Source organism: Bison bison, unplaced genomic scaffold, assembly GCF_000754665.1.
Source record: "Bison bison bison isolate TAMUID 2011002044 unplaced genomic scaffold, Bison_UMD1.0 scf7180017864499, whole genome shotgun sequence".
NCBI classification, from domain to species: domain Eukaryota; kingdom Metazoa; phylum Chordata; class Mammalia; order Artiodactyla; family Bovidae; genus Bison; species Bison bison.
Window position 1 is genome coordinate 4,487,440 of NW_011495058.1, and position 13,156 is coordinate 4,500,595.

At 51.4% G+C, this 13,156-nt stretch overlaps 1 protein-coding gene across 3 annotated transcripts in view; it reads right to left on the reverse strand.

Annotated features, from left to right (window-relative positions):
- OGDH (oxoglutarate (alpha-ketoglutarate) dehydrogenase (lipoamide)) overlaps positions 1-13,156 on the reverse strand; it is a 67,337-nt gene that overhangs the window by 34,140 nt on the left and 20,041 nt on the right. For 2 of the 3 annotated variants that reach the window (XM_010829040.1, XM_010829039.1), the window contains exons 3-4: positions 5,517-5,708; positions 3,441-3,543 (exon numbers count right to left, since the gene is read on the reverse strand). In XM_010829040.1, coding sequence (XP_010827342.1) covers positions 3,441-3,543; positions 5,517-5,708 — 295 coding nt within the window. Of the gene's footprint in view, positions 1-3,440; positions 3,544-3,666; positions 3,782-5,516; positions 5,709-13,156 lie in introns of those variants that run through there. The other variant, XM_010829042.1, reaches the window with a different exon arrangement.

Below are 13,156 nucleotides of genomic sequence, written 5' to 3' on the forward strand. Positions count from 1 at the left end.
TGATCCGGCTTGGAGACTTCCAGCACCTCCCTAGGGAGGAATGTGGATCATGTTACCAGGCATCTCAAGCTGGAGCTCCCAACCCTCCTCGACTGGATGTGTGGTTGACTCAGCCTGGTTTAAGTTAAGATGCACTTCTGGGGACCTGGAACCCAGCCCCTAACATAACACATCCTGGCAGAGGTCTCCTGCTCCTAGCAGTCACCGCACAATTCTAGAGCATAACCCACACCTAAAAAAACCCAAACTGTTCTAATGTTAATTTTTAAATTTTTGTAATAAATAATCACTAACCCCACCATCTCGACTGTATCTGTGCTGCATTCACAGCACAGTCTGTGTGCACACGTCTGATGGTAACCCTGACAGGCTGGGATCACCTTGGAGCTCTGCATGGCGGCTGGGTCTGCTGTCTACCGTTAATTCTCTCTTCTCTCCACCTGTCACTGCAAGGGTTCTGAGTATTTGGGTAAGAACTCAGTAGAAACTTTTCACATTTTCCACTTTATTTAAAAAACTCTGAGGGGACATCAGCCCCGCTCGCCCTGCATATCCGTGCTGGCCAGCACTGCCCTTGGGAACGGCTTCCTGCCTTCAGCCAGGGCTGGAAGCTACTCCTCTACCCCTGTGCTGCCCCAGTCGCACTACGAAGTGCTCTCAGATGGACGGGGAGTAGTTACCACCTGGGCCTTGGTTTCCCCACAAGGGAATGGAGAAATTGTGCCGCATCTACCAGAGAGAGGAAAGACAGCTGGAAGTGTTGTCAGAGGGATGCAAGCTTGAGGACAGTGCTGTGTGGCACAGCACACCCCTGCAGTCACTCAGCCACCCAGACCAACACACGGGCCATGCGCACCATGCCACGTGAGCTAGCCTGCTTTGTTGTCACTCAGGTGTCACCCCAGTCCTTACTACTAACTATGGCACCAACTATGGGTTATTTGCTCCATTGCTCAATTTCTAAATATCCATTTTTTCCAGACATCAGCAGCTATTTATCTCAAAAGACTGTTAACAATCACAGTAGCTCACACCTTCATGGAACTTAGTAAGCTCCAGGCACTATTTTAAGGAGTTTATTTAATACTGCAACAACCTTACAGGTGAGAAGACAGAGCTAGTCCTGGCAGGGCCCGGCTTTCCACGTAGGAAGCTGGCTTGAGCCCAGGCCTGAGGGTCGGATGAGATGATGGGCAGGAAAGCACTCTAGGGACTGTCCATTGTCCCTGAACAGAGCGCTCCTGTTGATCCAGTTGTTTTTGTAAAGACCTACATACATCAAGCGTGAGATAATTCAAGACTTATTTTCCTACAGATTCAAATATCAATACATACTAGGTTTACACTTATTTCCATGACTTTTCTATCACACTATTTTGAATTCTGAGGATGAAGTGCATTTTTCCTCCTGCAAAGGAGGGGGCTGCTCCTCAACTTTCTCCTAACGTTTCTGACAGGCTCCCAGCCAGAGGATGAGCTCAGGAAGCTCTGGGGCCACCTCTGTGTGTCTCTGGTTTATAACATCCTCCTGCTGGTTCACCCTCGCTGTGTTGACGCTGTACCTTAACGGAAGCACAGATACTTGGGGCACTGTTTCAGAGCTGACTGTAAGGGGAGATCAAGATGGCCTACAAAGGACCCGAAAGAACGACAGAGGCCCTACCTCTGCGCCTACCCCATGAGAGCTGTGACCTGAGGAGGTGGGCAGCATCAACAGGGCTGGGGGCTCTCAGGCTTCACAGACTCCTGGGCTGGGACGGCCTGGGGGCTTCCAAAAAACCCTTGCCAGAGCTTGTCGCCATGGTGCATCCCACCCTGACCAGCCTCAGGCAGGACAGACAGGAGCTCTAGGCTCCCCAGGCAGTTCCTGTGAGTTGGGAACCACTGGGAAAGGTCCGTTCAGATATCAAGAACCTGGCAATCAGGGATGGCACAAGAACAGGGGAGATGCAGCGTTAGACACCCCCACTCCCACCCCATGCTTTTCTTGTTTAAACGCTTGACTGTGCATAGGAACACCAGCCTCTGTGGCCCATGCCCCGCCAGGCCCCACAGTCAGAGTCCTTCTCTGGAGAGACAGCTCCAGGGCACAGGACCTTGAGCTATTCTTCAGGCAACCAGTGCTTGGGGGCTCACAGGCCTCCCAGGTGGGGTGAGGGTGGGAGGTCTGCCCTGGCCCAAGCACCTGGAGGGGACTCGCGGTGCCGATGGGCTTCAGCACGAGTGAGTCCCGGTTGGGTGGGGTCTGGGTGCTTTGGGGGCTACGTGGTAAGGAGGAGGAGAGAGGATCCAAGTATCCTGGGGGACAGCGGGAGAAAAGCCCACCTCTGGGGTGCACAAAGCTGTCACTACTCAATAAAGCAGCAGTATTCAACTCACATCCTGCCAACAATCTGGACTGGTCCTATTTTATATTCAGAAGAGTTGATCTAATCTTTCTTCCAAAACCTTTGTGCAGTTACAAAGTAGAGGAAACCCTGTATCCCCTAGGATTGTTTCCGAAATGAAGACAAAGCAGAGACAAACCTCTAACAGCCATCCTGGGGTTAATGCTATTTGAACTCCAGTATTACCTGACTAGCGCCTGACCTCTCAACTCACAACCCAGACCCGCCTCTCGGGGGCGTTAGAGACTATTATTCAGAGGCGGCAAATTGTGTCCCCTCCCAGAGCAGTGTTAGGCAGGTAGGTAATAATCAGTTGTATTAGCATGCACAGTGTTCCTCCTAAACAACCTGGCCATTTAAAAATTAGTCACGTCATCATTTCTGTAGTACAGGTTAGCAGCACGGTGACTTAGAGCAGGTTAACTTCTGAAAGCGACCACAGGTGTGAGCCCTGCCCGGCCCCTGTGCTCACGACAGAGCAGGTGTTGGGGTCGTGGCTACAACCGCCTGTGTGCCACATGCGCCTCCCTGCGCGCGGGATGCCTTCCAAAGTTTCCTCAGTGTGATCACCGGCATTTGAGAATCGAGACACCTCAACTGCACCCCTTGCTCTGGAATTCGCCCCGTCAAAGGCAGGCTGCACTGTGCTTCAGGGTGTGTGACGATTCTGAGCAAGACCCCATCTGGGCACAGGCTGCACTGCCCTGAGATTTGGAAACTGAAGCCAGATGTGCTAGTCCCTGGAGTATCTTGGGGACCCGCCTGCCTGGGTGGGTCACGTCTTTCTGTGCCACTAACCTTTTCTGCCCCCAAATTTCACTTTCCAATTTTCAGGCTTAGACAATTGAGCTCATATGATCTGGTTGGAAAGCTGAGATTAAAAATAACTTGCCCAAAACTCACTAAGGCTATATGACTTATAAATGTCAAGTGATCAGAACGAAGGAAACTTAAGAGTCTTTCCCTTTGGCCTGTGGACGTCCTGGCTGCCACGAGCTGGGACACACAGAGAGGAGCCAAACAGCGCAGTGCTGGCTGCTCTCAGACCCTCACCAAGTTTGTCTGTGGATGAGATAATATCAGCGGGCACGGAGGAGTCCAGATCAGCATCCAAAATTCCCAGGGGGTCCAGCTGTGCTACATGGTGCCCTCGTATCTACGAATGGGCCAGCGATGGAGAGGGAAGGACACACACAAAAGGACAGGAGAAAAAAAAGAGGGAAGGGGTAAAAAAAAAGTAAAATTACATTAAAATTAGTGTTTACAGATTCATTCTCACCCACGTTTGAAGAAACAGTTACCGGAGCATCATCAAAATTTACACAACTAATTCCGAGAGGATCAAGTTTTGCAATGTGGTGACCCCTGACCTGGAAGCAATAATACAAGCAGTCATTAAGCAGGTCCTGTGGGCTGTGAGGGGGTTAAAAGTTACATTTAACCTTTCCCTGAGAGCACCAATTAACCCAAAAGTAAGCCTTAGAATAGTTTATTTTAAAGCACTATCGGGCATTAAGGCTTCCCAGGTGGCTCTAGTGGCAAACAACCCGCCTGCCAGTGCAGGAGACATAAGAGACGCAGGTTCGATCCCTGGGTTGGGAAGATCTCCTGGAGAAGGGCAAGCAACCCACTCCAGTATTCTTGCCTGGAGAATCCCATGGACAGAGCAGCCTGGAGGGTCACAGTCCATAGGGTCGCAAAAAGTCAGATGTGACTTAGCATGCAGGCATTGGGCATAAAAGCAGTTCTATAAAAAAGGGATAAACTCCTCAGGTTATGATAAACCTGGCAATCTAAAAGGACCCATTTCCTGGCATCCTGACACAGTCTTCCTGGATAAACAGAAATGGGAAATGCTTGGGACTCTGACTCGAGTGTGAAACCCACTCAGCTGAGAACAGCCTGAAGTCCCTCAGGAAGGTGCACTGGCACCGCTGTGGGGTCAGGGCAGTAAGCACCAGAGCAGGCAGCGGCACCAGGGACTGCAGCGTCTGATCGGCACCGTTTGCAAACAGAAGGACGGAAAACCCCTCCCAGCTTCCAAATTTGTGTCTTTAATTCTTGGACATTTTATTCAGTTTCCTGCTAGCAATTTGCAAAGAGGAACAGCTTTTATGAAGTCACTAGAAGACCGCAGAAATGACTGAGGCTGAATGAGTCAGGCAGTGGTCAGCACGCACTAGCTGTGCCTTTTCTGGAGAAACGCCTGCTGTGAACAGCACCTGAGAGCACATGGCTATCGATTCTCACTTGCCCTGGGGACAAAGCCTCACTTGCCAGGCTCCCCCAGCAGGACAGATCCACTCTGTGCTGCCTGTCTTGACACTTGTGGCAACTGACCAGGTGGGCAGAGAAGAACAGTCCATATGGCCGTTTCCAGGAAAGAGAACAGTGGAGGGATGAGGACTCCACAGTGGGCTCCTTTGCCAGGTTGCAGCGATGCCAGGAGAGGCAGCAGGGGAGCCCAAATTCTGGGGGCTCTCAGAAGGGCTGCTCTTGGCTCAACAGTTCCTCTTCTCCTCCTGAGAACTACTCACAGAGCAGATGGTAAGATCTGAATCCCAGGCTCCTCTCCACGCCAGGCAGATATCCCGGAAGGGGCTTCTGGGCTCTGAGCAAGGCCATGGGATCCACTGGTTCTGCCCAACCCTCCTCCAGTAGGAATGCTCGTGGAGAGATGGCCCCTCTGGAGGATCAGCTGCCTCTCCCTGCTTCCATGGGCTCTGCTTCTGTCCCCAAACCCTACAGGTTCACCTTCTCTTTTTGTATGTGGGCGTTAGCAACTGAGAAGGGACCGTGCCTGAGGGAGCAGCATACCCTCGGGGTCACCGCTCCCTCCTGGGGATCAGCAGTTCCCTGGCCACGCGGGCATGGAATGAGCTTCCCTGCCCACAAACCATTCCTGCCAACTCATGGAAAGAAATACGGACAGGCGCCATGGGTGGCAGGGGATCTGCTCACATGGCAAGAGCATGTCTGGGCTCCTTTTCTCTTGTCATATTTCATTTTTGCCTCCCTCCACCCCAGAGCAGGGAGCAAGTGCCTAGTGTTTGGTGGGGGGTGAAAGTTAAATGACCACCTTCACTGGGTTGGCAGGGTGCTGTCACAGATGGCCGCCCACCACCTTACCTGGTAAGCCCTGATGAGCGACTGCACCGCCAGGTGATCCTCCACCAGCTTGTCCACGTTGGGCTGGGCCTCCACCAGGGGCCCTGCTCTGGCCACAGCTGACAGGGAGCCCGGGCTCAGGGGGAGTGGGCTCTGGTAGGCGGTGCCTGGGGGCGCTCCAGCATTGGTGTTTCGGAAAAAAATGTCCCATGACTGAAGACAAAGAAGGAATACACTTGTCACTCCACTGCTCCCATAGGATGCATTTTTAGTCAAAAAGAGAACCTCTCTTGGCAGGTAAGTCTTTTTTTTTTGGCAGGTAAGTCTTGATTGTGTCCATCTACCAGTAGGCTGGTTGGGTCAACATCTTCATACTCTGGACAGCCTGCTTCTACACTCTGAGGGTGGGTTTCTCAGGGGCTGGGTCCCTGCTTTCATCATTCCCTCCTGATGGGCCTCCTCACCCGCCAACCCCATGACCCACATGCCCTCCCATCAAAACCCCCAAGGCCAGGCACCTCTGCCCCACTTGCGTGTGCCAAATGCTTCCACACGGGCAGCCCAGGATGGGGTGACTGGAGGACTTCCTGCCCCATCTGTCCCCTCCTGGTAATCTAGCAGACCAATGCTCTTGGCACTCCTGCCTGAAGGGCTACAACTGCCCCAGATCCTCAAACCCCCATTGAACCTCCTGAGGGGGACAAAAGGTATTTAGACGCCAGGGGCTTTCTAGACCCCAGGGGCTTGGCACAGCCTTCAGGGCCCAGGCCTACCTGCTCATGCTCACTTCCTGAACACAGAACAGAATCAGGGGCTGTATGTGAGAGGCAGTCCAGGGCTCAGATGTGTGAAGCCGCAAGGGCCCCTCACTGACCCCTAGAGAAATAGCCATTTCTGTACTTCATTGAGGAGGCTGCTTGGGAGTTAAGAGCTCAGGTTGTGTTGTCAGGGGCAGAACCTTAATTCTGAGCTCTGAGATCTTGGCAAATAACCTAAATTTATGTGTTCAGTTTTTTTCATCTGTAAGATGAGGACAAAAATAAAAAAATCTATATTCTTCATAGTTTTTTTAAAAATAAAGACTAACGGCATTCAGCACACAGTCTGGTAGGCAGTTCATATTACTGGTAGTAACTGAAAATACTGCTGGCTTCAATTTCCTTTGTGCTAATGTGAACTAACTCCTCTTCCTATTATTTTTGACTATTTTGTGTAGGATTCATTTTTTTTTTTTTTTTGGTCCATGCTGTGTGGCTTGTGGGATCTTAGTTCCTGACCAGGGATTGAAACTGTGCCCCCTGCAGTGGAAGTTCGGGGTCCTAACTACTGGAATACCAGGGAACTCCCTGATTCAACTTATAATTTGCACAGATACTGTGAACTGTAATAGTTTATCTCAGACGAAGATGTGAGGTTTTAAAAAAATGTAGAGGTCAGAAAAACTAAGGTTTAATAAAACTTCATTGCCAAAATAAATATAGTAAAACTCAAGCAGTTTAGACCCTGGAGAAGGAAATGGCAACCCACTCCAATATTCCTGCCTGGAAGATCCCATGGATGGAGAAGCCTGGTGGGCTGCAGTCCATGGGGTCACAGAGAGTCAGACACGATTTAGCGACTAAACAAGAAGAAGCAGTTTAGAAACGTGAAAACACTGTCTTTCTTCTCTGCCATGCGTTTTTCCAGTTTCTAAGATTCTTCTGTCAGTGAACTCTGGTGAGACTCCTTGAAAAACCTGGAGAGGAGAAACTTCACTAGATTTGTGTGCACCTTCCTAGTAAGTGCGACCAAGATGTTGTTCAGTTGGGCCTGTCTGGGAGCTTGCACAGGTACCAAATGGGTCTGTGTCTGGGCAGAAACCTGGAGATTGGTCCTGAAGGTCTGGCTTTTTCAGGCAGGTTCTTTATGTCGCGTAGACAGATGACTTGGACGGTCCAAGAGACGGCTGCGTGTCACCACCAGTCACAACCCTCTTGGGATGGACACAGGCCTGGAACATCACACAGGGCAGCCCGGCCTCTCACTAAAAGTGTTTCTGAGGGGAGTGCTCCAGAACATTTATATCATTCTACAATAAGAACATATTCCTTTTGTATTCAGAAAAAATTAATTAAAAAAACTCCAACTATTAGGGAGATGATTATACAACATGGTAAATACATGAAAAACCAGAACTGTATATTTTTTATGTGAATTCTATCTCAGTAGCATTTAAAATGCTTTAACAAATCTCACTATTCAAAGTTTTATTGTTTTTACCGTTCTGGTTACTTTTTAGTTTGTCAGTTGATGGTAGAAGGGAGATCTGGGGTTCTCTTGTGGCGCCAGCCTTAACACTGACTGTAGAGAATCTCACATCATGCAACCTGACAACCAAGGACATTCTTCATCTGGGGCATGGAACCCCAAGACCAATCTCTCCCTCTGAGTTCTCTAACAGGAGTAAAAGCAGTATGTCCACCAGAGAAAGCAACTGACTTAGTCCTGTGAGAGAAAAAGAGAGGATGTCTCAGGATCAGCAGCCTAGGGCAAGGTAAGGCTGCCCCGGGCTTGGCATCCACCTAGTTCCTTCGGAGGGCCTAAGGAGCAGACATGCTGGACACCCCCAAATATTTCCAACTTTGTGGAGCTTGAACAGCAGGCCATGCAAGCTCCATGCATTCTGGGAGTGGCTCTGGCCCAGGGCTCTCTCTGGCTCCCACCCATGCCTCCAGTAACCGAGGGCCTGGACTACAAGGAGCCTTGCTGACATAGCAGGCAATAGGGCAAGAGTCAGACCAGCCTTGCAAGCCAAGAACCAACAGCCTTGTAAAACCCAATCTAGTTTCTACTTTGCCCCCAGCTGGTTCTGGCACTGGAGTCCCTACCCTTACCTGTGTCCACACTAAGTCCTGCTGTGGACACACACCCTGGGCTCTAAGTGGGGGTGGGGCCGTGCCCTGGGGGGCAGGGCATGACCCTGAAACCAAGGAGCCTCTGGAGAGCAGCACACTTTCTTCAAGCCTTAAACACCATCTTCTGCCTCACAGAATACATGAAGATGTCTCTGAAATGCAGTGGCAACTGCCCAACAACAAGACCTTGGATAGAGAGGGTCCCCTGGCTGCAAGCCGACCCCTCATCCTGAGGGGCACCAGCTGCTAAAAGATCCAGAGCCAAAAGGCACAGCAAAAACCACAAGTTCATCTTGCTTCAGAAAAATCAGCTTTGACTAACAAGAACAGTGGTGGCAGCTGCAGGGGTTGGGTGAGGGGGCAAGTTATCAAACTGATGATCTGAGTACCTGGCGTGCCAACCACACCCTCCTGGGAAAGGTGCAGGCAGGCAGGACTGACACAGAGCGGCCACCAGGCAGAGATGCTGATCAGGCTAAGTGAGTCAGAGCAGGGCAACCCAAGGATAAACATTATCTCTCAGGCTGGCTGACCCTTGTCAAAGCCAGCAAACAAAAAAATCAAAGAATTTCCAGGGCTGACACCTGGAGGGCACAGGCCTGGCAGACAAAGGCTATAGGACCTTCCAGTCCAGGACCAGGGAGGTGGGGGGGAAATCGCAGTTATCGGGCCTCCTCTCTCTGACCTTCTTTTGTGCTTGGGATAAAACTCCAGGTGATTTTCAATTGGCTGAGGACAACAACGACGGAAATTCTGCTCAAGCTGGAGGCAGTCAGAAAAAACTGGTTCATACCGGTATTGCAGAGAGCTGGGAACCATTGGGAAAGAATATGCCAGGAATGCAGCGTCCTCCTTTCCTGTAATTCACCCCCACCGCCCGCACCACCAGCACACAGCAGCTGGTGCGCAGTTCTGCTCCCCTGCAGCTTGGCCAGGCCCTCCCCCACGAGTTCCAGGCAGGAGGGGCGGGCACCTGCACTCAGGTGACTGCCAAGCCAAGGAGCCCACCCCAACAACCAGCAAGCCCCCCTTCACCAGATCTGATCACTTGGTGACAGACAATTGTTGGTTCACACAGTTTGCAAAACCTTCTCATTGCAACTTAAAGCAGGTAAAGTTTAATGAAGTCAGACCTCTTAAAAAGGCTGTGAAACACTGTAAAGCAATTATACTACAATTAAAAAAAAAAAAGGCTGTGACAGTGAAGGTCATTTTTTGGCTTGCAGGTTTCACCAGCCCTGGGACTCTGAGCCACGCTTCCTCTTCCTGCTGCACTGTTCCCCAAGGTGCCCCTTCTACCCACCTCCCCCACACCTGACCTGGCTTCTACATTCATTCAGCCATCTGCACACCCCACCCCACCCCACCCCCACCTCCCAGGACACTCATCTCCGAGATGTGATGCCTGATGTGATGCATGGCTTTGTCACTATCTGGAGGATTTCCCTTTGGATAATCGCAGCCCTCATGTGTACACACCTCAGCTTGATACTTTATTTACCTGTGTGCGTACCTGATGCCAGTTTTATCTCCCTGGCAGCAGCTTCCCTGCTGCCAGAACCAAGTGTCTGCAGACCTGCTGCAGGGACAGGTGACCATGAAGCTGAAGTGATGGGTTAGTTCGAGGCCCCTTCCCAAATGAAGAAACAGGTGACCACGAGGCTGAAGTGACAGGTCAGTGGGGTGCCCTTCCCAAATGAAGAGAAAGCTTCAAGAAGAGGATGCCTGTGTGGTCTCACGTGCCCCCTGCACCTAGACCTTCGCAGCCTTGATACCATGGAGGTGAGCAGTCCTGGCCCTCAGAGGAGCTGTGGGCTGGCCACCCACCTCCCGTGAGTGGGTTTAAAGCCACCAACTTGTTGCTGAAACAACTTAAACCAAAACATGATTTCAAGTACAAATAAGGATAACATTCTGGTTGAAATGAAACCAGAATTCTTATGTTTACTTTTAGATAACTAAAGGCATTTAACTGCAGTACATGAAGCTTTGTTTTCAAAAGCCCTCACTCCTATACTGCTCCATAAAACCTCCCAGACTTCTTACACAGGCCTCATGGGTTTCCCCTGAAGTCACCCGTCCTCTTCTCCCCTATTAGGGGAGCTTGTCAAAGCTCCAAACACTTCTCTAATGTCTAAGGAAGTTGGTCCGGTGGCTGGCACGTAGGAGGTGCTCAACATCCTGCTAAGTTAAGGTCAGACAGGACCAGGCCCCTTCACATCTTGGTAGGGCTGGTGTGATGCGAGGCGCTCTGCTCAGTGGGCTATCAAAAATGGTGCTGGGGGTGTCAGCTGTGGTGCTGGGGCGGTTTCAGATGCAGCTGCGTGGGATGCCCGGCACACTGTCTGGAGAGGTACTAGGTATGGTGTCAGGTATAACGCTAAGTGCTGCACGTGGTGGGGTATCAGGTGCGGTGGTGGCCGTGGTGTCAGCTCTAAGGACGTGGCGCGCCCAGAGTCCTCATCTCAGACAAGGTGCTGACCTCAGTGAGGGTGGCAGTGCTAATCAGGGGACACGCGTGTCAGCGGTTCACTGAGGCAAGCGGACTTTACCCTGTTGATTGTCAGCAGATTGCAAGAGTCTCGGGGCCAAGTTCCTGACGGTGAAGGTCACAATAGAGACTTGTTCACGAAGGGTTTGGTTTTGGAGGGGTTGCAAACACACTACCACGGGCCCTTTCCCCCACTTCAAAGGCCTCCAACGTGTGTCAGATATGTGGGCCAGCGCAAGTGTGTGACCTCACAGGGCCACACACACGTTGAGCCCACCGGAGGGGGCCTGCCTGCTGCCTGCCCCCTCGTGGGGGCCTGGGAGCCCCAGTCCTGCCCCCTGCAGGCTGGGCAAGGGTGCAAGTCCCTTCAGCTGTCTGCCCGATTCCTTGCCTATAAAAGTATGGAGCATGGACTACTTAGGACAGCCCTGTATTTGTGTAGCATTTTACACCCTTAAACTGTGGGTATACTAATATTTGTTCAAGAAACTGATGATCAAAGCTTAACCCTAGTGTTACTGATGCTTCTTCTCGCTGCTCAATCCTGTGACTCTGCATGCTGGACTGAACAGACTGCTTTCTCTTGTCCAAAGTCCCCTTCTGATGCAACTCCTGCTGCCACCCTGCCCCCCCCCTCCCTCACTACGGAACAATCCTCACCCTCCCGCGCTAGGCGCCCTGGTACGGAACATGATGTCACCTAATAGCCGCCACCACCCTATGCTGGGCTCTTTGCCAAGGACCCTGACGTAAAACCGCCCCGGGCAGTGGGTGCGGGAGCTTCTGGCCACCTCTTGGATGGACCAAACCCCAGGCTCAAAGGCCACCACAACTGATAAATGAATGACGGCCAGGTCTGGACGTCAGACCCCAGCGCTGTCACAAACAACCGTTTCACTGTGTTCTGATGCTGACAATGTGTTTTAACTGCCACAAACATGAGATTCAGGGGAACAAGTGACCAGGGAAAACTCATGCATGGCCAAACAAGGGTTTGGCGGGTTCAAGCTAATTCAGTCAAATAAATGGACAGGCAGTGGCTCCGATACTTTGGCCACCTGATGCAGAGACCTGACTCACTGGAAAAGACCCCGATGCTGGGAAAGACTGAAGGCAGAAGAAGGGGACGACACAGGAGGAGATGGTTGGATGGCATCACTGACTTGATGGACATGAGTTTGAGTAAGCTCTGGAAGTTGGTGATGGACAGGGAAGCCTGGTGTGCTACAGTCCATGGGGTCACAGAGTTGGGACACAACTGAGCGACTGAACTGAACTGAGTGGCTCCTGGAGCCACAGATGGTCACCCATGACTTGCTGGCCAACAGATACGGCTCAAGGATCCCAGTGCCCTGGACAGTGTGGGCACCTCTCCGAGGCTGTCTCCCTAGTCACCCCACACAAGGCTTCTCCAGCTTAGAAAGTGTACATTAATTCCTAAGCACCCAGCTTTCTGTGCACACCAGCCCAACTACTGTATGGAGCCAAATGATTCATGTCTCTGCACTGGGCAGTGTCTACCACCCTCCTGGTGTGCGCCATCTGTGCTAACTGCTGGGCTCCATGCCTTTTCTGAGAACACCACGTGTGACTGTCCTAACATCCTGAAGAGACGCTGCCCAGGGTGAGGGGAAGAGGAGGCCCTTGGTGGACAGCCACAGGACCTCCACCAAAGGTCTGTGCTTCAGAGCTAAGCAGTCTTAAAAGCCATGCACAATGCTGGGCTTCAGACCCCTCCGACCAAGGCAGGGCCTTGTTCAAACCATCCCCAGCTGAGGACGGGCAGAGCCATACCCCGACCCAGCTCACTGCCTACAACCATGTCTAGGAGGAACCAGGATCTGGGCCTGCCAGACCCTTCACCACAGAACTATTTCTATAGTTAAAACCAGGGGCTCTGCTTGGGGATTCCTCAACCACAGAAGTCAAGTGAATTGTGCTTGATTAGAGCAACACTTTGTTTTTAAAACCAGTGTTGTACAGGCGAGAGAACATCTCCAGACAAGTTCTTCTATCTTCTCTCTGTATCTGTGTGTGGGTAAAATGTCAATAAACACACAGGATTAGCAAAGAAAAGCCGTCCTGGCTTAGCCCTAAGTGCTGATGGGGAATGATGCTTCCTGAGTTTCTGACCCAGACTAAGGGTGGTGGCCCCATCATATCATTATAGAAAGCACTGTGGTAAGCTGCTCAGCAGCCACACATCCTTCCAGGTCCACACAAAGGCCCCCTGAAGTGGTTGTGAGGCTCCTTCATTGGAGGCGTGTCCCTGGGGA